Below are 24,873 nucleotides of genomic sequence, written 5' to 3'. Positions count from 1 at the left end.
TGCTATGTCCTTATATGCATAAGGTATTTTTGGGTATTCTACAGCTTGAGAAATATTTCTGAATATATATATACATATATATTTAAAAGAGCTGTGAAACAAGTAAAAGCTCATTTTTTTCCTAAGTTATTTTATTATTCAATCTGGCCATCTATAAAACGGCACCTGATATTAAACAGCTTGTCAATTAATTTTTTTATTTTTTTTAAGGAACAGAGAGATTCAAAACTGCAGTCCATTTTACTTCTAATGGGATTAGCATCAAGGAAAAACCACTCAGGCAGAGTCTAAGATAAACATCAGAACAATGCCCCAATTATGGGTCATTCAATTAATATATTGAAGTGACTTTCGGTTGCTCAAAAATAGTACAGCTTATTTTTTCTGTGAAGTAAAAAGATTATTTTGTTTTATTGACTACCCTATTAGAATGATTTTGGTGCGAATAAAACTATGGCTAATTATCGTTGGTTTGCAGCACTTCCCTTTTGTTACTTAGGAATGCCAAAGAAAGGGTCAAATCCCTGTTACAATGAAGGCTTTCTTGCTGGTAATCAGCAGTATTTGGTCTGCTTGAAACTGGGGCTGCTTTGTCCCTGAAGTTTTATTTCTATTGACTTTCTGTTTTTTAGAATTTAAACATGTTCCTTTATATCTCTAACTGCTGACACTCCAATTGGGGAGCAGTTGGAGGGGAATACAGAGGATGACTAAAGTCATTCTGTGGCCGTGAGGGCTCACGAAGAGCATGTGCTTCAACGCAGTTCCACATTTAAGCTGCCCGATGGGCCCGGCCTCTACTATCCTCTCCCTACTTGAAGCCAGAAAGAAGCAATAGGGGACCCTCCAAGGGACCCCATCTGATGTGTCACATCACAGACCTTTGTAGGAGTCTCACAGTTGAGATGGGATTCAGAGTCCTGAGATCTGGAGGAAAGAGAGAAAAATCTCTTTTATTTAGTCTCTGTCATCCAAGCATACTATAAATATCCCCCATCTTTAAAAAGATCCCTGACGGCTGTTAGTTACTCGGCTGGCTTTTATAACAAAGTTTCATAGAGTTGTCTTTAAAGACTGTTGCCATTTACTCTCCTCCTTTCTTTCCTGAACCCACTGAAAACAGTCCTTCCTCTCCACAAATCCCCTGAAAACGTTCTTGTCAATGCCACCAGTGACTGCCGTTTGGCTAAACCTAACGGTTCTTCTTCAAATATCACCCTATCGTGGAACTACTTCCTGCTGTCACTCTTTATCATTTTACTCTGCTACAAAAATAGGTAACATTTTTTCCTGTGGGACATTTACTTTAATATCTGTCTTGCCACTCTTCCACACAGAATGTGAGTTTCATGAGAGCAGGGATTTTATTTAATTGCTTTATATTTAGTACATAGCACATCTATAGGTGTGCAGTGATTATTTTTGAATGAATTGTTTAAGAAAAAGCTGTGGGAATTTCTACTTCACTAGTAATTTTGTTTTCCTTCTTATTCCATTCTTAGCACAGTATCTAGAAAGTCAGATTTCAATAAATACTTGTTGAGTAGAATGGAATTCTAACTATGAGAAAGGCCACTCTGTAGAATAACTGGTTCCTGGTAGATTGTCTTTCAGTGCTTTGCTGATGAGTATTCAAATGACCTGGGGCAGGGGGGCTGAGCCACACCGTTTCTAGTGATTGCGAAATGGCCACTCCCATAATCCTGAGGGGAAGGTTGTCTTTCTGTCTCTTTGGTTAGACTTTGCCAGCTTGTTCCGCCCAGGGAGTTCCCTGGGAATAACCCCAAGGAAGAGAGAGGAATGGGACCAAGGTGTTGTGTGGCCCTAAATGCAAACGTGTGGCCTCATAACTCCTTCTAGTTAGAACCAGTACCACTAGACAAGGTGCACATTATAAACATCTGTTTACCTACAAGAAGGCATTTTACTTCTTTGCACCATTCCTTGGAGCATTTCATGCACATTTTTCCTTCTAGTTGCTCAGTCACTTTTGTATTAAAGTTTATGTGAGATTTATTATTATTATTTTTTAGGAAGTTAGAACTATGATATCCTTTACCTCTCTTGCAGTTTTTGGGGCTAGCCCTGCATATGGGAAGATGGAAGTGCTATAGACCCAGAATCCTTGGAGCAGCCTTCCATTAGGAATGTGCTTAATGGAGACCAGAAGAAGGCTGGTCTCCATCAGGCACATTTCTTTTTCTTTTTCTTTACTTAATCTAGTTATTTTTCCATCAGGCACATTTTTAATTTAGGTCTAAGATCTGGTCACTGCAGAGAGAGACCAGATAGGAATTTGGGGCTTAAGACCCAGCTAGTATAAAAGGGAGAGGGGTAAGGAAAACTAGATAACATAATATGTTTCCCTTTTTGGCTTCGGCTTCCAGAAAGCTGCTCAGACCAAACTTGAGGTTAGTTCGATTCTACTAGCCCTTGGCGGGGTGACCATATTTTCTTTCTCTTTCCAAGGTGCTGAATTTCTATTTCCATTTTATAAATCTGATTATGTATAGTTTGTCATTAAAGCCACTTCAAATTATTTCTGGAAAGAGGCGGGAAACACTCCTGTCGTTCTTTTGTATATTACTGCTGTCCCTCGGAGTTAGTCCATGATGGCAGCTGCTTCAGGGACTTGAACTTGACCAGGGGTGGGGGTGTGAGGAGTGGGGTGGTCCCTGCTACTTTATGGTCTGGTTTTTGGTATTGACTCTCCTGTTTGTTCTGGTACTCCTTCTGGAAAGCTAGCATAGGGTTTCCTAGAATTCCCAGATTATATCAGATTAAAGTCCTTTGTAGAATATGTCATAAATTATAGGAACCTAGAGTTGGCTTCACTTCTCCCTACTTCTGAAAGTGGATGGCAAACTGATTGGAAGAAAGAAACCCTTTTTTCCCCCTCCCTTGGGTTACTTAGTTTTCTTTTCATACTCTCTTTTAAAATTTTTCTAGTCCCATTTCATTCAATTCCATTCTTCTGTAATTTTTCACTTGTTCCTTTTATAGTCTGAAGCCTATAAATGGTAGTTAAATCTACTGTAGTGGTCAATAACATGGGTTGCGGAGCCAGAGTGCCTGAATTTGTTTTCTGGCTATTCAACTTTACCAGTTGTGTGACCTTGTTCAAATTCCTTAGCCTCTCTGTGCCTCAGGCTCTTCATCTATAAAATGGGAGTAATCATGGTATCTACCTCATGGGATTGTGATAAGAATGAAATGATTTCATACATATTGAGTACTTTGACATGTTTCAGGCACATAGTCTCAATATATGTTATTGATAATGATGATGATGATGATTACTGCTTCCTTAACTTTGTGAGTAGGACTCACAAGAAAGTGCTGGTGGCCAAATTGGTAAACTTTTTCTGACAAATCATTGCTTTGACTGATTAACCTTGTCTTGGAGCCAGGGTGAGTAATATAGAGTAACTTACAAAGGATGACTCTGAGACCTTGAGAAGTTCCAGGTTTCTGGGCTGAACTTGCGTTAGTAACTTCCTGTTTTATTTTTTCCAATATTGGCTTAAGTTTCTCAAACTACCTTTGAGATGCCTTCTCTTTCTCTATAATAATTTGTCTTCATTTCTATGTTCTTTTTGGCCATTTTGTCAAATTGTGAGACTAAAACTTATTTACAGTCTTCGCATCAAGATAGGAAAGAAGAGTGCCTTATATTTGTATTTACAATGCTGTAAATGCTTTCTATTTGGGAGGTCTACAAAGTCCTCCAACTACTTTCTACACCTTCCTCCATGGTAATGTAAACAGAACTATAGCATGAAACTTTCTTGCTCCAAACCAAATCATTAGCAGGAAAAAACTTTTTAAAAATCTTGTGCGCACATTGCGGGTTGGCTCCCAATGGAACAAACCTGAACATGTATCATTTGGAATTGGGAAAAAATAAAGAAGGCAGAAGGAAGGAGTGGTATGAGGAAGAGTAGTCTCACATTTTTGTTTTAGATAAAGCTTAAAGGTCTGGGGCTTAGTTAATAGATATTTGTTGATCTTCCACTAAAACAAAGCTCAGAAGGAAGACTTTTCTTGGTGTTCTGGTATATGGGCTCCTCCCACATTGCACTTTCCCTATGCTTAAGGTCCTGTAGGACATTTCAACCACATGATGGATTTGCTCAATGGGAGAACATTTTTTAAGGTTAGACTCAGGCTTGCCAAGCAAATAAACCAAAATATAAGATTTTAGATATCTCCCAATTGGAAGCTCAAATTGAGGATTGTGACTTCTTGTTTTCTGGGGATAAATTGAAACTCATTAATTAACATCTTTAGCAAGAGAAGTAGAGTGCATTCATTTCTTCCTTTGCTCAGTGTGAACACTTTGAACCTGTTCTGTGTTGGTCTCCAAAAGGGGAAAACCACTTGGAAACAGATTTCTAAATATTTTCAGTATTTAGTGGAGCTCCATGAGATCTTTCCTATGAGTACGCACCTCAGGTTAAGCGTGCACAGAAAAGATCAGAAGGTGTGCAGGGGCTGAGGGGGGTCTTCTGCTGATTGAGAGAGATTCATTATGAGTGTGGATGGAGACAAGAAAGCTGTTCATTCGTCATTCTGAGTGTTGAACCGCTGACCTCTGGCCATCACAATATCCTCTGTGATGACATCAAGCTGGCCGTGTTGTTTGTCGGGGGGAATGAACCATGCCAGTAAACTTTTAGTCATGTCAGTGGATACTCACCTTAAATGAGATTATCACAATTCAAGCCCAAATAAATTTTCCTCCTGAAAGGTAGCTTATCTATTGCAAAGAGCTGGATTTTTCTATGATTTTTTTTTTTTCTCCTACTTGCTGCTGTTAAAAGGCTAGATGATAGGCTGACTTTAAAAGGTGTCCAGCACACAGGGGGAAGGGAATTTCTGGCTGGCCTCACCTGGCTTTTTGCGTCTCTTGAAGGAGGAATTAATAAACCAATTGTGTGTGAGTTGTGTGACCGATTTGAAAGCACGTTTGTAAGGCATACCATCTCAATGATGAAAAGACAGCAATAACCCTGAGCAATGGCTTATTTTTGGACTAGTAAAAAATAAAATAAAGTTCAGAAAAAATTTAAAATTTTAGTCAGCTATTTAAAAATACCTTCCTTTTAATATATGATTGACTGTATGTAACTTTTGGCAATTTGGATATTTAAGGACACTTCATAGACTGATTTTGAACTTCTGCAGATGAGAAGATTTAGGCTTATTCCTTTAGTATACAAAAAATTAGAAAAAGATCATTTGAGAGTCCATCTTTTTAAATGTGTGTCAAAATGGCACAAGTTTAATATAGTTTCAGCACAGAATTTTGTGCACTGCTTGTACTTGAAAAGATTTTGGAATTATTCAAAGAATTATCTTAAGTATCTTTATATGTCTGTAAAACCTCAAATTGGATTCTTTTTTTTTTTTTTTTTTTTGAGACAGAGTCTCACTGTATTGCCCAGGCTAGAGTGCTGTGGCGTCATCCTCGCTCACAGCAACCTCAGACTCCTGGGCTCAAGCGATCCTCCTGCCTCAGCCTCCCGAGTAGCTGGGACTACAGGCATGCACCACCATGCCCTGCTAATTTTTTCTATATGTTTTTAGTTGTCCAATTAATTTCTTTCTATTTTTAGTAGAGACGGGGTCTCGCTCTTGCTCAGGCTGGTTTCGAACTCCTGAGCTCAAACAATCCGCCCGCCTCGGCCTCCCAGAGAGCTAGGATTACAGGCGTGAGCCACCGCGCCCGGCCCAAATTGGATTCTTGAATGCAAAATTGAGCCTCAAAGTGGGACTGTGCTGTCTGGTCTTTGAAATCTTAACTAAGACATACCTTTTCCTTGGTTAAAAAAGAAATCTGAAGACAATGTGAGAATCACTATGAAAATAATCTTTACTGAAAAAGATAGTCACACCAAGGAATATATCACACTTGTAAGAAGGAGGGTATTCAAAGACCATAAAAGGCAGAAGTCAGAATATTTTTAAAAGCTGAATGAATTAAAATATTCACCTGTGATTTAATGACTTAATAGCAATATTGAACATTTTTTGAGCACAGTGAGTAATGTCCCAGTCCCTGTACGAATGTTTGGGATTCTAAAATGAGTAAGACAGGATCTGTGATCTCAGGGACTTCCACTGTGTCATGGGGGAAACAGATAAACAGCCAATAGAATAAAGCCTACAGTTAGGAGTCATGAGGGACATGTGTTCTGAGTCTGGGGAAGCACAGAGGAGGGACAGACAGTATGTTATTCCTGTAAGGGACATCTTGATTTCCCTTTAGAAAACCAGGTCCAGATAATAGCAGCGAGGTGACCATATGTACATAATGTGGCAACAATAATGTGCACTTGTACTTTATTAGGCCCCTCTACCCTGTGCAGCAGATTATCCAAATGTGTGGATAAGGAGGTGGTGACATAGAACAAGCAGCTCGAGTCAGAGTAAATAGCTGCTGAGTGGCACTCCTGGACTCAGGCCCAGGTCTCCTGACCTCCAGGCCTGTTTTCTTCCTCCTCCTCCAGTGAAGGACATGGCCCTTCATCTCCCAAAGCATGTGTGGTAATACCTTAGTTTCCTGGAATGTCATTTGTATTATGTTAAAGAAGGTTCCATCCTGAATTAAATTAAATTTTTTCTCTTCTTCAGCTGTCAGCTCAAAAGTCACTTCTTCAGGGGAGACTTGCCTGGGCCCCCAGATCTCCCTGTGCAGTCTCACAGCCCTCTGTACTTTCCACATTCGTACTTAACCCATTTTGTAATTTGCCATTTGTGTCGTTATTTGATTACTGTCTCTCTCCCCCATCCAACTGTATCTCCATGATGCCAGGGACCATGTCTCTTTTGTGTACTAATATATGCTCAGCAATATATGCTGGTGCCTAGCATATGGTAGTTACCCAAGAAATGTTTGCTGAAGGAAATTTAAAGTTTGTTTGCTATTTCTGTTCTATTCTTTTTTTTTTTTAATAGAATACCCAACATGTGAGCAGCGTACTTGTGACAATGGAGCCTGCTATAACATCAGTCAGAGGTGTGATTGGATAGTTGATTGCAGGGACAACTCTGATGAAGAAAATTGCAGTAAGTAACATGCACGAGATGGGTGGTGGTGTGCTGAAGCTGGTTTATACTGGTTTGGGAGAGCCAGTTATACACATCTCTTCCCAAGTTCATGTTCAGTGAATTCACATTGGTAGTTTCAAGTCAGCCACTGGTGGTACAATTTACACCATGAAAATTGGCGTACACTACAGATCAGGGCCTTTTTGTTCCAGGAGGACTGGTCTTTAAATATGTACCAGCACACCACTGACTAATCAGAATCTCTTTTTAAACTTGAAATAGAATCTTCTTATCAGATTAAATGGCTACAATGAGGTTAAATTTTCTCTTTTCTTTCTCTTCTTAACCTTGTGTCCCAGCTGAGGTATGTTTGCACAATGAGTTTCCGTGTCACAATGGAGAATGTATCCCAAACGGCTACGTCTGCGACCATGAGCCTGATTGTGAAGATGGCAGTGATGAACATTCCTGCAGTACGGTGATTTCTTTATGCTAGGTCATGTTGTTAGGAATGTTTTCGTTTTTGTTTTCCCACCAATGTACCACTTTTTTCAAAGAAAAGAGTTACTATGTTTGATGGCAGATGGAGCAGAAGATCATTTAGGGGCCATGACATGAGCCTTTGTGGTGTTGCTGGACCTGGGCTCTTTTATCTTCCAAGAATTTGTGCAGAGTTGAAAAGTTGCTGATGGACAGTGTGCATTCTTTCCTTAGGCTGCAAGGGTACAGAGTATATTGTATCAGTGGACTCTCAAATTACCTGTATCTCAGGAATGGGTCTGGTAACTTTGATAGCCGAGTGAGAGAGTGGCTGGAAAGGGAAAGCAGGGACTCTAGCAGCAGTGGGTCTAATTCTCCTCTTTGAAATTCCTACCACATTAAAGTTGGAGAGTCAGGGAAGTTTCAATGTGGCATAGGTGGCTTTTGTCACCTCCACTTCTTCACTGACCCTACTTGTACTTCCATGCTGCTGCATGCAATGCGGTCTGCCTCTCTTATTGTTGCCACCTCTTTACTCATTTTTTTGGAATGTGTGAAGTTAGAAGACTCCATGAGGGTTTTACTAATTCCAGTAACTTGGCAGCTTTTCATGATCCATTATTTACTGGAATGTGTCATTTTTCTCCACACCTGTTTTGATTGGTTGATACCCATGCCTTAGGGTGTTGTCAAATATTTTCAATATCACCCCAATTTTCTGTGAGCCATGCCGTTTTCATTCTGGAACCTGGGCTTATTTCAGTGACTGTATTAAAGAGAAGTGACATTGTGGACTGGCTGACTCAGAATCATTTGGTCCTAGATTAGCAATTACGGTGCTTGTGGTAAAATAAGAGAATGTTGGCCATTGGCATGTCTGTAGCATCTTTATCCAGTCTGCGGTCTCTGTTCTGCGTTGACCTGTTGCATACCATTTTGTTTTTAATCTTGAGAAATAGAGACTGACACCTGAGTTCATTTCCTGGACCTAAAGCTGCTGTTATCTTCTCCTCTTCTTTCTCTTTCTCTTCCTCCTTTTTGTCATTTTTGTCAAGATACTTAAGGGATTAAATTGACATAGAAAGTTCAGTTTCCAGGAGCTCTGTTCAGGCAGTAAGGTGCACACTTTGATTTTTTCCAAGTGATTTGTGTCTTTGGAGTGCAGCTGTTGTTTCCTTCCAGACTATCAAACCTGCGGTGGGAACCAGTTCACTTGCTCCAATGGCGAATGCATTCATCAAAATTGGGTCTGTGACGGAGACAGCGACTGTAGAGATGGCGGAGATGAAGACGGATGTGGTAAGGAGGGAAAGAGATTCCTATTGAAGAGTGTTTTCTTAAAGTGTTTTCCAGAACTTTTTTTTCCTCTTTTCCTTTTTAGAAATTTTGTGTGACAAACAAGCCTCAGGATTGGCTGGAGTTTAAGGAGTTGTTTAGGCACTTAGTGGGTGAGGACGAAGGAGGTGATTCTACTAGCTTTTCCTAAAAAGATTCCAAACTGAAATATGTTATAGATTGAAATATCGTTAAGGCAAAATAGGTAGGAGAGTCCCCTGTCTGTATCCCACTCTGACTTTCCCCCTTTACGACTGCGTAGTTTAACTGGATGTACCTATGTAAGAGCAATAGGCTGGGCCATAAGGAAAAATAGGGGAAAGTGTGATTTGTCTTAGACCTTATAATCTTTAAAAATGACTTGGAACCTTGGTACTTGGTAACAGTTCAGGTTTTTTTTTTTTGTGTTATTTTGTCTTTTTTTTTTTATTTTGATTTTGATTTCCAAATGAGTCACTGACAAGCAGTTGTGAAAGAGAGGCCACACTGGGAACACATGGGCTGGAGCTAGGGATTGGTAGGTGTAGGAGAGGCTACCATCCAGGGAAGTGTTTAAAGATTCTGAGAAGGAAATTGCCAGTGATATCCCCCCCTTCACACTCCTGATACCACCAGCAGTGCCTCCAACAGTTCAGGAATCACTGATGCCCACACCCTAAAGAAAGTTGCCTACGCCATTCCAATTCCATATAGAACAAGGGAGATGCTTGTTCTACTGGTTTTACGTTTTGCTGTTTCAGGAAGTAGTCTTCCTATATTTTGGTTACGGTTTTTCATATACTGTTGACATTTCACTAAATAAACAAAACAAATCAAACAACCCAAACACAAACTCAGGAATCCTGGAGTTACCTTGATGGCCCAACTTTCTATAATTCAGGACTTAAATAACTAATCTTCTCCTAGAGGGTTATGAATCTAGTTTGTTGATAATTCAGACCTATATCTGCTTCTTATTCTTGTTACCTGGCTGAGGCCTGCCTCCTCCAGAAAGAGTGGAATAATTCCATTATGCTACTCCTCAGAATCTCAATAAAAGGCTAAAGGTAGCATTAGAAACTACTAGTTTATTTAAAATATAGGTGATTTGTAGATTTCTGTTGTCTACTTGGTCCATATCCTCTCTTAGCCATTGATTAAAACAGAGCTGGCTCTACCTGTCATATGGCCTGTAACTCTCTCTTTCTCTCTCTTTTTTCCCCCCACAGAAAGCAACCCTCATCATTTTCACAAATGTCCCCCAAGACATTGGGTTTGTCCACAGTCTGGGCAATGCATCTCAATTTATAAAGTTTGTGATGGGATTTCAGATTGTCCAGGAGGAGAAGATGAAAACAGTACCACCACTGGAAGATACTGTGGTGAGTATGGAAATCTGGGTAGCTTTCCGATACAGATATTTCTGTTTTCTGGAACAGATTCTCAAATACAGCATGTTATCAGTTGGCATTTGCATAACAAACCACCCCAAGAGTTAGTGGTTTAAACCGACAAACATTTACTATTTCCCACAGTTCTGTGGGTTGGCTAGGTAGTTCCTCTGGCCTATACCAGCTCACTCACGTGTCAGGATGTTGCAATAAAAGCTTGGGCCAGCCCTGGCTTGTTTGCACAGTGGTAGCAAAGGCAAACCCTAGTGCTCAAGCACTTCTAAGGCTCTGTTATGTCATGTTTGCTAACATCATATTGGCCAAAGCAAATCACTTGGCCAGGCCCAGAATGGATTGAAGAAGTAGGCTCCATCTCCTGATGGGAGGAGCTCAAAAAATTTGGGGCGACCCTCCCACCCCTGCCACCTCTGATACACACACAGGGAGAATTATTTCAGTGGCAGTTTTGATGGCTCCGAAGGTGTTCCGGAGATTTTATTCCCTGGCTTATACTTATGCAAAAAGATCTTGTCTGGCAATACTTTAAAAATAAAAATGCTTCTGGTTCCTGGGTTATGGACTTTGAGTTATTCTCCAATGATAAAATTGAAGTAGCCATGAACAGTGTTATTTGATGATGTCCTGTATGACCATACTCATTTATAAGGAAACTGACTAGAATTAGGTTTTTTTCTTTTTTTGTGGCTGTAGAATATTCCCCCCACCATCAATCCATCAGTTTTGTGGACAGCTGACTGTCCTGTAAAGGAATACAATTTATGACCCTGATTTCATTAGTAGTACCCTCTCTAACTAGAGAAGTGGTTGCCTAGAAGTGCCCATGTAACTGTGTTCCCAAGGTTATTTTTTGTTTTCCTGACAAAACTTGAACATAATATTTAAATATGCAGAGACCAATATAGTGTTCCTCCCCCCATTTCATTTGGGAGCCTTTTAAAAAAGCTTGAAAAATTAATAAGAGATGTGTATTCATACTACAAAAATTAGCAGAAATAAAAAAATATAATCACCTGAAATGCCATCACTTTAAGCTAACCACAGTTAACACTTTCAGAGTATATTCTTGGGCCAGTCACTTGGGAGTTCTTAGCCCCTTTTATTGTGTAGACACAAAGATAGACCTATGACCTGATTTATTTTTTCATAAATAACACTTACAATGACTTACGCTTGCACATAGCTATAACTTTGAAAATGAATTTTCTTTTTCTTTTTTAAAATATGGGTTGAGCTTTTATTGCATAATATTGCAGTGAGGTTTGAATGGTGACAGATTTTTCTGTACCTCTCCTACATGCTTGCTCAGCTTTTACTTATGGAAAAAGAAGCTATTAGGTAAACCAGTCTTGCTCAGAGGTCACCATTCATTTAACAAAGTTCTTTTCTCTGTTCAGGTATGAGTATGTGTTCTACCTTGAACTGTGAGCACCAGTGCCATAAGACACCATATGGAGGAGCATGTTTTTGTCCCCCAGGTTTTATCATCAACCACAATGACAGCCGTACTTGTGTTGGTAAGTGACAGGTGGGGCTACTGGTCTTTCATCACGGTGCACCGATGGGTTCTGTGATCTGTGACATCAAAGAGCGTGCACTTGTGGACAGGAGTGATGGTCTAGCCTAATAAAGAGCAACACGGTCCTCACAGAAAACCTGGAAAATATGAAGTTTTAACTCTGAGGAGCTTTTGTGTGGGGCACAAGGCAAAAGAGTGGTTCTGTGATGTGCGAGTTGACTAGCTACTTGGAAACTATCCAACCTGACGATGGAAGTCATCATTCTGTGTTTTCTTTTTAAGTATTTGGAATCAGGGTCCGTATGGCCATACTGATTACTAAATACCAAAGACTTCCATGAGGTTGGTAGATAGCTGCCGCTCTGAGCCCACTGAGCACCCGTACCCTGCTCCCCTGGCCTCTTCTCCAGGATGTGCAAACATCTGCAGGATTTGGCAACTAAAGCACTGTCACCTGGCACAGTGGAGGATCACCAGGTCACTGCTTGGGTGACTATACTGGTGGGTCCATGCCTGTACTGTGCTGGTTGTTCATTCCACTGGTTTTTACCTCTACTTGGAACTAACATTCAAGACAAGCTAATTCTTTATCATGATTCTTCCAGCTGGTGGCTGGTATTGAACTAGACTCCAGTGCACCAAATATTCCCCCACATCTCTCCCATCTGACTTATAAAAACGATTTCTCCCACTGGGAGATTTTTGATTCTGTTGCTAGCTTTACTTCCCACTGTGATTAGGATGGGGCCTTACCAACGGACAATTAGACATGGTCAAGTGTCATTAGTTTTCATTTTCTTAGAATTTGAACAATGAATTTTTAATGTTCTGATTTCTTTTTCTTCTTTCCGATTTTTAGTACACAAACAACAAACATATTAACAGAAAGTGATCACAGAGGTTTCACAAAAACTTTGTTTTTCTTAGTGTTGGGAAAAGGCCTCTGGGAGGAAATTGAAACTATTCATTAAAATTGTTTGGTAGTCATCTATGGATTTTTATAAGATAGATGATTAAGAATTTCCCAGAATATTTGTATTCTTTTGCTATTCCTTAGCAATTTGAGATTTGTCAGGGCGGTTCTGGATAAAAACAAACATAACATGCATAAGAAGTATTTTCAGAAAAGTATTTCTTCTGAAATAATTTCTAAAATATTAATATAATTTGGCAAAACGTATTGAATTTGGCCGGGCGCGGTGGCTCACACCTGTAATCCTAGCACTCTGGGAGGCTGAGGCGGGTGGATTGTTTGAGCTCAGGAGTTCGAGACCAGCCTGAGCTGGAGCGAGACCCCGTCTCTACTAAAAATAGAAAGAAAGAAATTAGCTGGACAACATATATATAGAAAAAATTAGCTGGGCATGGAGGCGCATGCCTGTAGTCCCAGCTACTCGGGAGGCTGAGGCAGGAGGATCTCTTGAGCCCAGGAATTTGAAGTTGCTGTGAGCTAGGCTGACGCCATGGCACTCTAGCCTGGGCAACAGAGTGAGACTCTGTCTCAAAAAAAAAAAAAATATTGAATTTGGATAAACCTAATGATGTTATTCAGTCCTTAGTCTCAGATCATGGCTTCCAGCATAACTATACTTTATCAAATATGGTTGATCTTAATAACTACTCATAGCCAGAAAAACATTTTGATACCAGAAATAAATTCTGGTTTGCAAATTAAACTTGGAATTCTTGAGATGTATAATAGTGGGATTCAGTACCTGTCATATGCCAAGAAAAAATGGATTTTCATATCTTGATAAAGCAATCCAATTGAGGTTGTCCCTATGGTGTGCAAAGTAGGTAATTTTAGGTTTTAACATCAGGACCATATCCTAAAGTTGATGTAATTAATTGCTCCTCTTAAGTAACTGTATTCGACAAGGTATGTTAAGATCAAGTGGTTTATGCAAGTCAGCCTGAGAGATTCTGGAGACTGAGAGAGAACTCTGAATTATTTAAGAAAGCCTCCAATTTCTAATCATTTCAAAACATTTTATAAATAAAATGTTATGATCTGCAATGACCTTAAATGAGATTGCAGGACACTTTTTGTGTTTTATTATTGTTATTATGATTATCATTACCTTAGGGATGCATTCTGGTCGTTTACTAATACTTTTCACACCAATGTCCTTACTTGCTAGGCTCTGACTTCGGAGCCCCTGCCTGTGCTTCCTGGTGTCCCTGCAAGGGCTGGTGCTCCCCTGTGGGTGTGAAGCTGCCTCTTTGTCTTTGGCAAATGTCAGGCTCCTCTGTCCCCCTTTACTGCCACCCAGCTGCCAATCCCATCTCCAGCCTTTTAATTCTCTAGGCATTTCCCTTTTCTCTTAGCAGAAAAGGAATTCCAAGAGAAATACCAGAAGCCACATTCTCAGTATTACATCAGCTTTTCTCTCTTTTTCCTTTCTTAACCCCCAGAGAGGAGTTGGGGCTGAGCTGTCTGGCAGTTGAAACTTGATAGGCTATGAAGTCTTTTCAGTAAAAGTGATGTGTTCTTTCAGAATTCCTAGTTCGGTCTTGTGATGCCCCACGACTTGTTCTCTGTCTTTTTTCCCACTCTTAATCCCAGATAGCACATTTTCCATCTTTTCCAGTATATAAGTCCTGATGAGCCTTGGGTTATACTTGTAAGTGTCTAGGGCTTTTTAAATGTCAGAGGTTTGGGCCACTTCAGTTTTTTGCCGCTCCCTTAAGAAGAGAAAGGCTGTCATAACGAAGTTCTTGATTTATAAAATTTTACATTGAACCTATTAATGAATGTAATACGGAAAATTGCAATATTATACAAAAGATAATTTGAGGATATAGAAGACACATTTGGTTTATATCACATTGGAAGTAGTGTGGTCCAATATTGGGGACTAGTTTTAAGTTCCACAATAGACATCTCCTTTCAGTCCCCCCAGTATGTTTCTGGGGCTTTAGTACTGACAACCTCATTTGGAGATTATCTCAAAAGTCTACATTTGAGGGCCTTTGTGAATATGAGGCCCCCTGCCACCTGCAAAGACCTTTCCTGTGACCTTCCCGTCCTTCAAGAATGTGTCATTTGCTCCTGGGTTTTGAAGCTGGGTTAACATTTATTTCACATTTGTTTCGAAGAAGACTATATTTTTCTCTCTTTGTAAAGAGAACTTAAATACATGACATTATGAAACCAGTTACCCTTGTTTCAGCTGAGCTGAAAGTTTAGGGAAATTGTTTTGGTTTGCTCTCTCAAACATTTCAATTAAAAAAATACTCTGCATGAATGTAACCCTCTGCACAGCTGACTCCTTACAAAGGCCTCAGGTATTCCAAACCTATGCAACATTTGTTATCTAAGACGGGGCTCCACAGGGAATACCTGGGTGGTAATGAGGAATGGCACTGAATAATCCTGACATGCAATCTTTGTCTTTCTACCATTCATCTGCCTCTGGTAGTCTTGACCTGGCGGTGGAACCTCTGCAGCATGCTGAAGCAGTTTAGCAGGCGCATTGTTTCTGATTGACAGGACATGCTGTTTGTTGACAGAATGACATCGTGGTGCAGAGTGAGGGCAGGGAGGTCATTCAGCTTGGTGGGGTTTCACACAGCCAGATGGATCAGAGGGTGTCCAAGGGCGTTGAAGCTAAAAAGGAGTTTTGCAGTATTTGTTGGTAGGAGGAGACAAAGAATAAAAAGGAAAGAAAAATGGATAAAGGTGTTGGAGTGAAAGGGGATTATAAAGTAGTGTTTCAGAGTTTGATATAGTTTCTACTATCTTTTCTACTTTCATAAAAGTCGTCAGTTCTATTTTCATTTTTCTTGTTTTCACTTTGGCTGATGATGGATATTAATTAGGCTTCATTTTTCTCTGTAGTGATCTAAAGGATACAATCTTATTCTGTCATTAAAAGTGACAGTGATTTTATATATTCCTTCGGAACTTTAAAGCACTTGTAGCACAGCTGATGGGAAGGGCATTTGTGTCTAAGAATTCCTAGTTATGACTTTTCCACCCTTGATTTCCTTTTGTTTGACATCAAAACTCCTGCTCCCAGAGTTACCCTTGGATATAGTCTCATGGAGCTTGTATTCAAAATGAGGTCGTGACATTCTGCGCGTTTGAAGGAGAATGTCCTGTACTTTCGTCCCTACTGAGGCGAAGCCTTAGGTGGAGCTTTCTCAGGGCTGAGGTGAGGGCACAGAAGAGATTTCATCAATGAGTGCAGTTTATACCCACATGGCCTTTTACCTGGTCATGTCCGGATTAGATTATTGTTTTTCTTTGATTAGTCACAAAGAAAGATATCCTGGCTCCTCTTGTTATATTTGGCCTGGAGGCAAAACTGAAACCATTAGTTTGATCCCAGAACCTTCTTAGGCCTTTCTAGTTGGGGAGTCATGGGATGGTGGGCCACCTAGCAGGGATGGCAGAACCCAATTCACAACTCTGACTGTTGCTGCAGATGTAATCAAATTCTAGAAGTCTGGAGAATTCTAGACCTGGCGTGCAGTGATTTCGGAAATTATAATCTGCTGAAGAATTTCCTGAAGCCAGATGACATGGGAACCCTGTTGGTATAGATAGGTATGATTATGAATTCAAGCAGTGTTGTGCCATCCTCCCAGGGAAGAGAGCTGGGTAGGGATGACGGAGAGTAGATGTGGACTTGGAGGCTCTAGTGTACCAAGGACAGGACGATTTCTGCACCCCTTAAGCCTTACGGTCTTTAAGAAAGACCCTTTTTATATATTGTTGTGTTCTCCCCCACCCACTATGTTGTATTATTTATGTCAATTATATGGAAACTCTTTTTTACACAGTAGAACTGGGCCTTTTCTGGCAGTGAAATGCCATGCCATGTAAGGGACTTTCAATAAACACTTATTAAATGAATGAATAATAAGTAGAAGAGAAGAAATTTTTCATGTCTTAAAAATAATTTCAACTTAATTTTGGTTACGATTTTTTGACATCAGAGGAAAGACAGCTGGGCAAATAGATCTTTCCAAACACTTTATTGCAGTCAGATTTATGCCTTCTTGAGGGGCTGAGTATAAGGCAGGTCTTACTTTATTCTGAAATAGTGCTATCCAGGGGAACTTTCTGCAATGGTGTAAATGTTCTATATCTTCGCTCTCCAATATGGTGACCACTAGACACATGTGGTTATTGAGCACTTGAACTGTGGCAAGTGTGACTGGGAAACTGAATTATTAATTTTATTTTATTTTGATTAATCTACATATACATTTAGATAGGCACAGGGGGTTAGCAGCTTCCATATTGGAAAGCACAGTTTTAAAGGGAAGATTTACACCAAAATTCATTTATTTTGTAAACCAGCATTAATAAATGAAATACAATACCACAAGGCTATGAATTCAAGCAGTGTTGTGCAGTCTTCTGTAAAGTTACCCTTCATGTAGATTTAAAAAAATGATTTAAATGCTCTTTTCCCTCAACTGAAGATGGCTGTTCTGAACTCCTGTTTTTTATTGTATGCCTAGAACCTGGGCCTGTCTCCAGAGGGTGCTTGTTTAGACATTAACAACACCATATTCCTGGCCGTCTTATCCAGGAGTTCTGCCATGCTCAAGAAATGCTGGTAAACATGAAATACATAAAATACATGAAAATGTGTATTTCCCTTTGGCAGGGTTTGATGATTGCCAGATATGGGGAATTTGTGACCAGAAGTGTGAAAACCGACTTGGCCATCACCGATGCCTCTGTGAAGAAGGATATATCTTGGAGCATGAGCGGAATTGTAAAGCTAATTATTCCTGTGAGTAAATTATGGACCTCTACCTCTGAACAGTAAACTTCTAATATCTTCCTTCCATAGCTGATGACAGAAGAATTAATCAGCATTTATGCTGGTGGCAGGGTTTTATCATCACAAATCAAGGATGGTCCCTGCTGCCAGGGAGAATGGATCAACATTAATTTCATACTTTGATTATTAAGGATCAATTTGTGTATTAATGGTGACAATTATTAATATTTTTTATGGGTTGCTTATTTATGGGTTGCTATATTTGCTTATTATGTTGCCCACATTTAATTGTGAAATAAATGTTATGCCTACATTTGACTGACTTGGACATTTAACTTTTGATTAATTTACCTACCACAAAAGTAGGTAACAACCATCTATAGAAATAATTTTGGCATTGTTCCTGCAAAACATAGGGGTGTTTCAAAATGCACACGCTGAATTTGGATTAAAATTTGTGCGAATGCCCTCATTCTGGGTATTCTGTTGGAATCAATCTAAGAGTACTGTAGTAGAGAAAAGTTATAGGAAAAAATCTGCTAAAAAAAGGTGAGCCCTCCAAAGTGTTTTGTCATTGTGGATTTCTGGATAAGAAGGTCTCAATTTTTACTTCTTTTTTCCAATTTTTATTTCACACTCGATTTTGAAGTGCCTTTGGTGTCTACTGAAACTTAACTGCTCCCACAATTGATGAATGGCCCATTTTCTAGTTGTTTTTGCATAGAAATACCTGATTTGCTGTGTATAGTTGATTTTTAACAATTTAATTTATTTATTTTGAATAGGCAATATAGTCATATGTTCAAAAATTTTAAATTATAAGAAGATATATACTAAAATGTCTCCCTCCATTCCTGTTCTCCTCTGCTTGGTTTCCACTTCCTCTTTCTCATAGGTAATTGCTGTTTCTTTATTTCAATTCTAGAGATTTTTAAATGCATAAAGAAGAATGTGCAAATATAGATATTTAACCCTGTTTTTACATATGTGGTAATAAACTCTATGCACAGTTCTGCATCTTGCTAATGTCACTTAATATATTTTTAAGAGCTTTCCATATCAGTATATAAAGCTTCCTTAATTCTTTTTTAATAATGGCATAATATTCTGGTTTTCAGGTATTCGTAATTTATTTAACCAGTCCCCTACAGATGGACTTTTATATCATTTCTTATCTTTTGCTATTGCAAATAAGACTGAATGGATAACCTTCGTCCTGTGTCATTTTGCATACTTATGAGTACATAGAGCAGATGTGGAACCACCATTGCCATGTTTTTCACAGTGATTTCCTGGGACTCTTTAAAATGTGTTCTGTGTTTAACATAGTCTAAAGTTGCACATGGAGGTAAGGTGCCTGTGTCATCAAGGAGTCTTGAAAATACCTGATGTAGTCTCAATGTCATTGAAAGTACTGGGCTGGCAGTCAGGACTCTTGAATTCTTGCCAAACTCTTCTTAGCTTACTGTGATTTTGAATACCCTGTTGAGCATCTTTTGTGCCTCAATTTGTCTTTTGTAAAATGGGTAGAATGAAAGCTATCTGCCTGCCTCAGAAGTTTTAACATGTTAAAATGAGGCAAGATAACATAGAAGATAGTGTTTGAAAAAGCAGAAAGCATATCAGTTGTTAGATACTTCACCACCCTTGCCCTCTTTAAGGAGTGGTAACGCCTTCTTCACATTTAGCTGGTGAGGCCTCCATTATCTTCTCCAATGGTCGGGATTTGCTGATTGGTGATATTCATGGAAGGAACTTCCGGAACCTAGTACAGTCTCCGAATCGGGGAGTGGCTGTGGGTGTGGATTTCCACTATCGCCTGCACCGAGTCTTTTGGACAGACACCGTGCGAGATAAGGTAAATAGAAATTTCAGGAGTGGAGCTTGGGAGGGGACTAGAACCCCAAGCACAGAGTGTTGATAGTTTTTCATTTTTGGGGGGAGCAGAGGGGAAAGTTCCTTTGTTTTCTAACAAAAAAGGCCCTTGAGATATTTTATGTTAATCAGCACCTTTTCCATGCTATACTATTACATGTGACCTATTAAACAAAGCAGTCTATTATATGGATTAGTCTTGAGCAACTTTTAATTTTATTCGAAATGGAGTCCAAAAGCTTAATTAAAAGAAATAGTAGACATTCTTTCAAAACTGGATAGATATTTGGTAGTAATTTTTGAAACCTGATCATTTTAAAATGTAACAAGTACTCTGCTTTCCTGGGTGATAAAAATCAGATTTGTACTTGCGTCTTCTAAATGGAACTGTAATTGAGGATTGGATAACAAATATTGAAGGATTTTGTTTAACAGCCAAAATTTTATTACATTCTCTTATTTGGAAAGTGTGATTGATTTAACTTCAACTTTGAGAAATGCAATGGAGATTTTTGAAACATAAATTTTAGAAACGCCTAAAGAGTTATGGAATTTTATTTATTTCTTCCTCTTACATTTTCTTGTGCCATAAATAAAATTCTAATTTAGTTAAATGATAACTTGTACAAAATTTCTAAAAGCTGAGACTGTGGATTATTAGCAATTCTGATTTGATTATAGCTAAAAATCAAAACAAACCACACAGTTAGTTATGCTTAAGAAGTATAATAATTTTGGTTTTTCTTTCAGGTTTTTTCGGTTGACATTAATGGTTTAAATATCCAAGAAGTTCTCAATGTTTCTGTTGACACTCCAGAGAACCTGGCTGTGGACTGGGTTAACGATAAGCTCTATCTGGTGGAGACCAAGGTCAACCGCATAGATATGACAAATTTGGATGGAAGCTACCGGGTTACCCTTATAACTGAAAACTTGGGGCATCCTAGAGGACTTGCCCTGGACCCAACTGTTGGGTAAGTGATGTGAAAACGTACTGATTCCTATATTTTTGGTTTTCTCTCTGCCCCTATACATTGACCAGGGGATTAATTTAAGGTTAATTCTGATTTCTTTTAGGCTTTGTACTCTAGAACCCATGTTTATTTTATATCCTTATTCATAGAAGCTTCAATTAATTAATTAATTCATTAATTTTGAGACAGGGCCTCGCTCTGTTGCCCAGGCTGGAGTGCAGTGGCACGATCATAGCTCACTGAAGGGTCAAACTCCTGGGCTCAGGTGATCCTCCTGCCTCAGCCTCCCAGGTAGCTAGGATTATAGGCATGCACCACCGCGCCTGGCTAATTTTTTTATTTGTGTAGAGACAGAATCTCCCTATGTTGCCCAGGCTGGTCTCCAACTCCTGGTCTCAAGTGATCTTCCTGTCTCAGCCTCCCAAAGTGCTGGGATTACAGGTGGGAGCCACCACGCCTGCCAATAGAAGCTTTTAAATATAATCGCATTTGAGAATATGTAATCCAAATACAGCTACTGGTGTACTAAAAATACTTGATTTTTTTGGGATACGAATTTTATTCTTCGTGTTTGCCACATTTGCCTAGCCAAGAGATTGGATTCTATGTTCTGACTCAATCTAATAATATTACAACAAGACATTACATATGTTTCACCATTATTAAGATGAGCACTGTAACATGAATTAGCAGTAAAGTTTTTTTAAAGAGGGGAAAGGAAGTTAGAATGATTCTTTTTAGTGCTTTCTTGTTACAGACTGAGGTTGAGATGTCAATGCTAATATCTCTTTACAAGTTGTTCAATGTGAATCAACCCAGCAAAACTAGTATAATGCTTTTCGTTAAGTTTAAATGCAAATTTTCCTGATCTCCACATTTGAGGAGAGTTATAGGAGACTTAGTTTTCTTCTAGAATTTCACAATTGAGTCTTAGGACCCTTGAATGATCTTTAGGCTACTTTAGTTTTAGTGAATGTGATTATTCAGTTCTACTTCATTTTATCAGCTGTCCTTCCTTGAAAATGATGGTGATGTTCTCTGGGCTGTGCCTCAGAATGGAAAATTGAGGAGGGAAATGGCTTGATAGCTTATTTTAAAAGATATTTGTAAGTTTGCTTGGGTGTAAAAAAGAGAAGCAGCTAGGTACAGTGGCTTGCACCTGTAATCCTAGCACTCTTGGAGGCTGAGGTGGGAAGATGGCTTGAGCTCAGGAGTTCGAGATCAGCCTGAACAAAAGTGAGACCCCGTCTCTACTAAAAATAGAAAACATTAGCTGGGCATAGTGGTGCACATCTATAGTCTTGGCTACTTGGGAGGCTGAGGCAGGTAGATCACTTGAGCCCCAGAGTTTGAAGTTGCAGTGAGCTATGATGAGGCCACTGCTGTGTAGCCAGGCTGACAGTGAAAAAAAAAAAAAGAAGAAGATGCAAAAGACAGATAAAGGGAACAAAGGAGAAAGTTCAGAAGGTGAATATCAATTTGTGTTTTTAAGATGGAGTCTTGCTATGCTGCCCAGGCTGGCTTCCACCTCAGGTGCTCTTGCCTCAACCTCTTAAGTAGCTGGAACCACAGGAATGTACCACCACAGCCAGCGGAATATGAATGTTTCCACCATGTTAGTGCATTTTAATAGTTGCTATTTGTTGTTGTTGACTCTCCTGATTGGCCCTCACAGTCTCTGTTTTTTTAAAAATACTTTTTAATTTCCCTGTTGTTTTATACCCCCATGGTCCCCTAATCAGCTGGAGAAAATTTCCATTGATCCAAACATACTATTTACAAAAAAATATTTTCCAGGTAAACTTGTAAAATAACAGATTCATTCATCTTTTGTTTTTCTTCTGTAGTTATTTATTTTTCTCTGATTGGGGGAGCCTTTCTGGGGAACCTAAGCTGGAAAGGGCTTTCATGGATGGCAGCAACCGTAAGGACTTGGTGAAAACAAAGCTGGGATGGCCCGCCGGGATAACTCTGGATATGATAGCACAGCGTGTTTACTGGGTTGACTCCCGGTTTGATTACATTGAAACCGTAACTTACGATGGCATTCAGAGGTAAGAACTATGTTTTATGGCTTTTCACATGTGGGGGAAAGTGCATAAAATGAATGGAGAGGGATACCAAAGGACCAGAATTAAAATATCACTTTGTTTGTTTGACATGATAGCTTGAAATGACCATTGTATTGACATTTGCATGAAGTGATCTGCTCTGAGTTTAAACTTTTCTTGAGTTCTGTAATGACACTCATTAAATATTACCCCGAGCATTTGTTCTTTGATTTCTCCTCTCCAACCCCGTCTCCAGTCCCAGATAAAGCACATTATTTTCTTTCACTCCTGAGTCTATTTATTTGTCTAGGTCTTTTATTCTTTATTTCTCAAGATCACCTTGCCTTTTAGTTTTCTAACTTTACCCCAATAAATAAAATAAATTTTATTATGTATTTGATGTTATCCACTGGAAATTAGTTGGATTTTACTCTACTCTTACATATTTCAAATTTCAAGGAGAAATTCTTTGCATTGTATTTTTACCTAGCATACTTCAAAGGTACTTAAACAACAGTATTTGAATTTAGAATATTGCATAGTTTTTTCTTCATCTTCTTATTCTGGTTAGAGCTAACTACCAGTTAGTTAACTATTTTAGATCCTCTCCTTTTGGTATTTTCAAAAATTGGGTAAAACATGTCCTTCAAATTTTGACCAAGAAAAAGTATTCTTTATGGATTCAACAAATAAGCTGGCCAATTTAATTTTTATATGACTTGATCTTGTTATTTTCTCAATGAAAACAATACTATAGTTTTGTTTTTTCTTTATCTCTATTTTGTAAGGACGATATCACAGTTTGTTACTGGATTATATATCCTTAGAGCAATCTCTGCTTGGTTAAAAGAAGTGATTGGGTATTAATACTATGATTTCTATCAATGAAACTGGTTTCCATATGAATATGAATTAATTTTATTAAAAAATTTAGTCAATCGTATAAGTCATATAAAACAATTGTGAAATTGCCTAATTTTTTTTCCTCTTTCAGTGGGGTGTTTTGGCATTATATATTATATAGTCTCAGTATTTTTATGCTAAGGTTAAAGCAAAGCATAAAAGGTAAAAATCCGTGGAGTGTCAGAAAGATTTGAGTGGTTTGCTGGCTGTGAAGAAACTTCAAAGAAGTATTAAAGCTCATGAGTTAAACTGAAATCATAAAGTCATTGCCTCTTGCTTTGCCAGCAGGTGGCATTCAGGATTCTGGAATTTACTAACCGAAAAAGAAAACCATTCTCTGATCTTAATGTACCATGTCATTATTGAGTGTTTCAAAGTGTGCACTAACTTGCCACCTTAGGTTTCTTTGTTTTCTCCCATCAATGTGTTTCCCAGCTTCAGTATCTTCAAGTCTTATCTCAGAGCTCTGTTGTGCTTTTCAGTTTTCAGGGGCTGCTGAGATTTTTCCTTGAGAACTTTCTATTATGCCAAAATAAAGAAAATAGGAGTTTTTCCTCATGAACCGTCCTCTATGTCATTTTATTTGTGTGTTTAACTGAGTCATTGTCCACGTAGCTGTAGTCATGGCAGGTGTCATTGATTTCTTGCCCTTGCTTAGTGCCTGCCTTTTACTTCTGTTTTCCTCCGGTTTCAGTAGCTCTCGGGCACTCTGCCTTCACAACAAGTATGATCAGTTGACAGTTTCATCAAGCAGATACATCAGAGTGGAAGCACTGCTTTTCTCTCTCCTCACAGTGACATCAGGAACTGATCTGGGTGTTTGCTGTGGGTTGAACTCTCTACCACTCACTGTCTTACTCCCTAATTGCTGAGAAGTGGTCAGTGGCACAGTAGGAAGTAATTGTTGAAGGCATTGCCACCGGATTTCCAAACCCTTGTTACACTCTTTCACCTGTGAAATTCAAAACTCTATTTCACATCTTAGGCTTTTATATGGGGAGCAACCTTAAAGGAATGAAGAGCAAATGAGAAAACAGTAATTTCTAGAAAGGTCTAGAACAAGCTGAAGGATTGACTAGGACTGGAATTTAACTTTCAAGGGTCTTTTTTAAGAGACAACATGAAAATCCTTCTATTAAATGTAGATGGAAATACACATGCGTTTGTATGTATTCTATTTAATATATTTGTAGCAAGAAATTATTTAGCTTTTTCAGCATTTAATTGAATTAACTATACCCTTAATCATAATAAAGCAAAACAAACAAAAAATTGAATAATATATCCATATCTTTTGTAACAGAAAGACAGTAGTTCACGGAGGCTCACTTGTTCCTCATCCCTTTGGAATAAGCTTGTTTGAAGGTCATGTGTTCTTTACTGATTGGACAAAGATGGCTGTGATGAAGGCGAACAAGTTCACGGATACCAACCCACAAGTGTACTACCACTCTTCCCTGAGGCCCTATGGAGTGACCGTTTACCATGCCCTCAAACAGCCCCATGGTAAGCCACAGAACAGTGGTAACTGTGCTTGTTACCAGACTTGGT

The 24,873-nt window shown here is 38.9% G+C and overlaps 1 protein-coding gene across 1 annotated transcript in view; it reads left to right on the top strand.

Annotated features, from left to right (window-relative positions):
• Positions 1-24,873, top strand: part of LRP2 (low density lipoprotein receptor-related protein 2) — a 201,514-nt gene that overhangs the window by 52,452 nt on the left and 124,189 nt on the right. Inside the window, exons 5-14 of the mRNA XM_012650705.1 lie at positions 6,961-7,071; positions 7,413-7,526; positions 8,716-8,832; positions 10,077-10,229; positions 11,654-11,773; positions 17,400-17,528; positions 19,208-19,377; positions 20,145-20,368; positions 22,216-22,422; positions 24,626-24,828. Coding sequence (XP_012506159.1) covers positions 6,961-7,071; positions 7,413-7,526; positions 8,716-8,832; positions 10,077-10,229; positions 11,654-11,773; positions 17,400-17,528; positions 19,208-19,377; positions 20,145-20,368; positions 22,216-22,422; positions 24,626-24,828 — 1,548 coding nt within the window. The remainder of the gene's footprint in view (positions 1-6,960; positions 7,072-7,412; positions 7,527-8,715; positions 8,833-10,076; positions 10,230-11,653; positions 11,774-17,399; positions 17,529-19,207; positions 19,378-20,144; positions 20,369-22,215; positions 22,423-24,625; positions 24,829-24,873) is intronic.

The sequence above is a fragment of the Propithecus coquereli genome, unplaced genomic scaffold, assembly GCF_000956105.1.
Source record: "Propithecus coquereli isolate 6110/MARCELLA unplaced genomic scaffold, Pcoq_1.0 Scaffold34, whole genome shotgun sequence".
NCBI classification, from domain to species: Eukaryota; Metazoa; Chordata; class Mammalia; order Primates; family Indriidae; genus Propithecus; species Propithecus coquereli.
The sequence above is the reverse complement of the archived record's forward strand: the minus strand, read 5'-3'. Positions and strand labels throughout refer to the sequence as shown.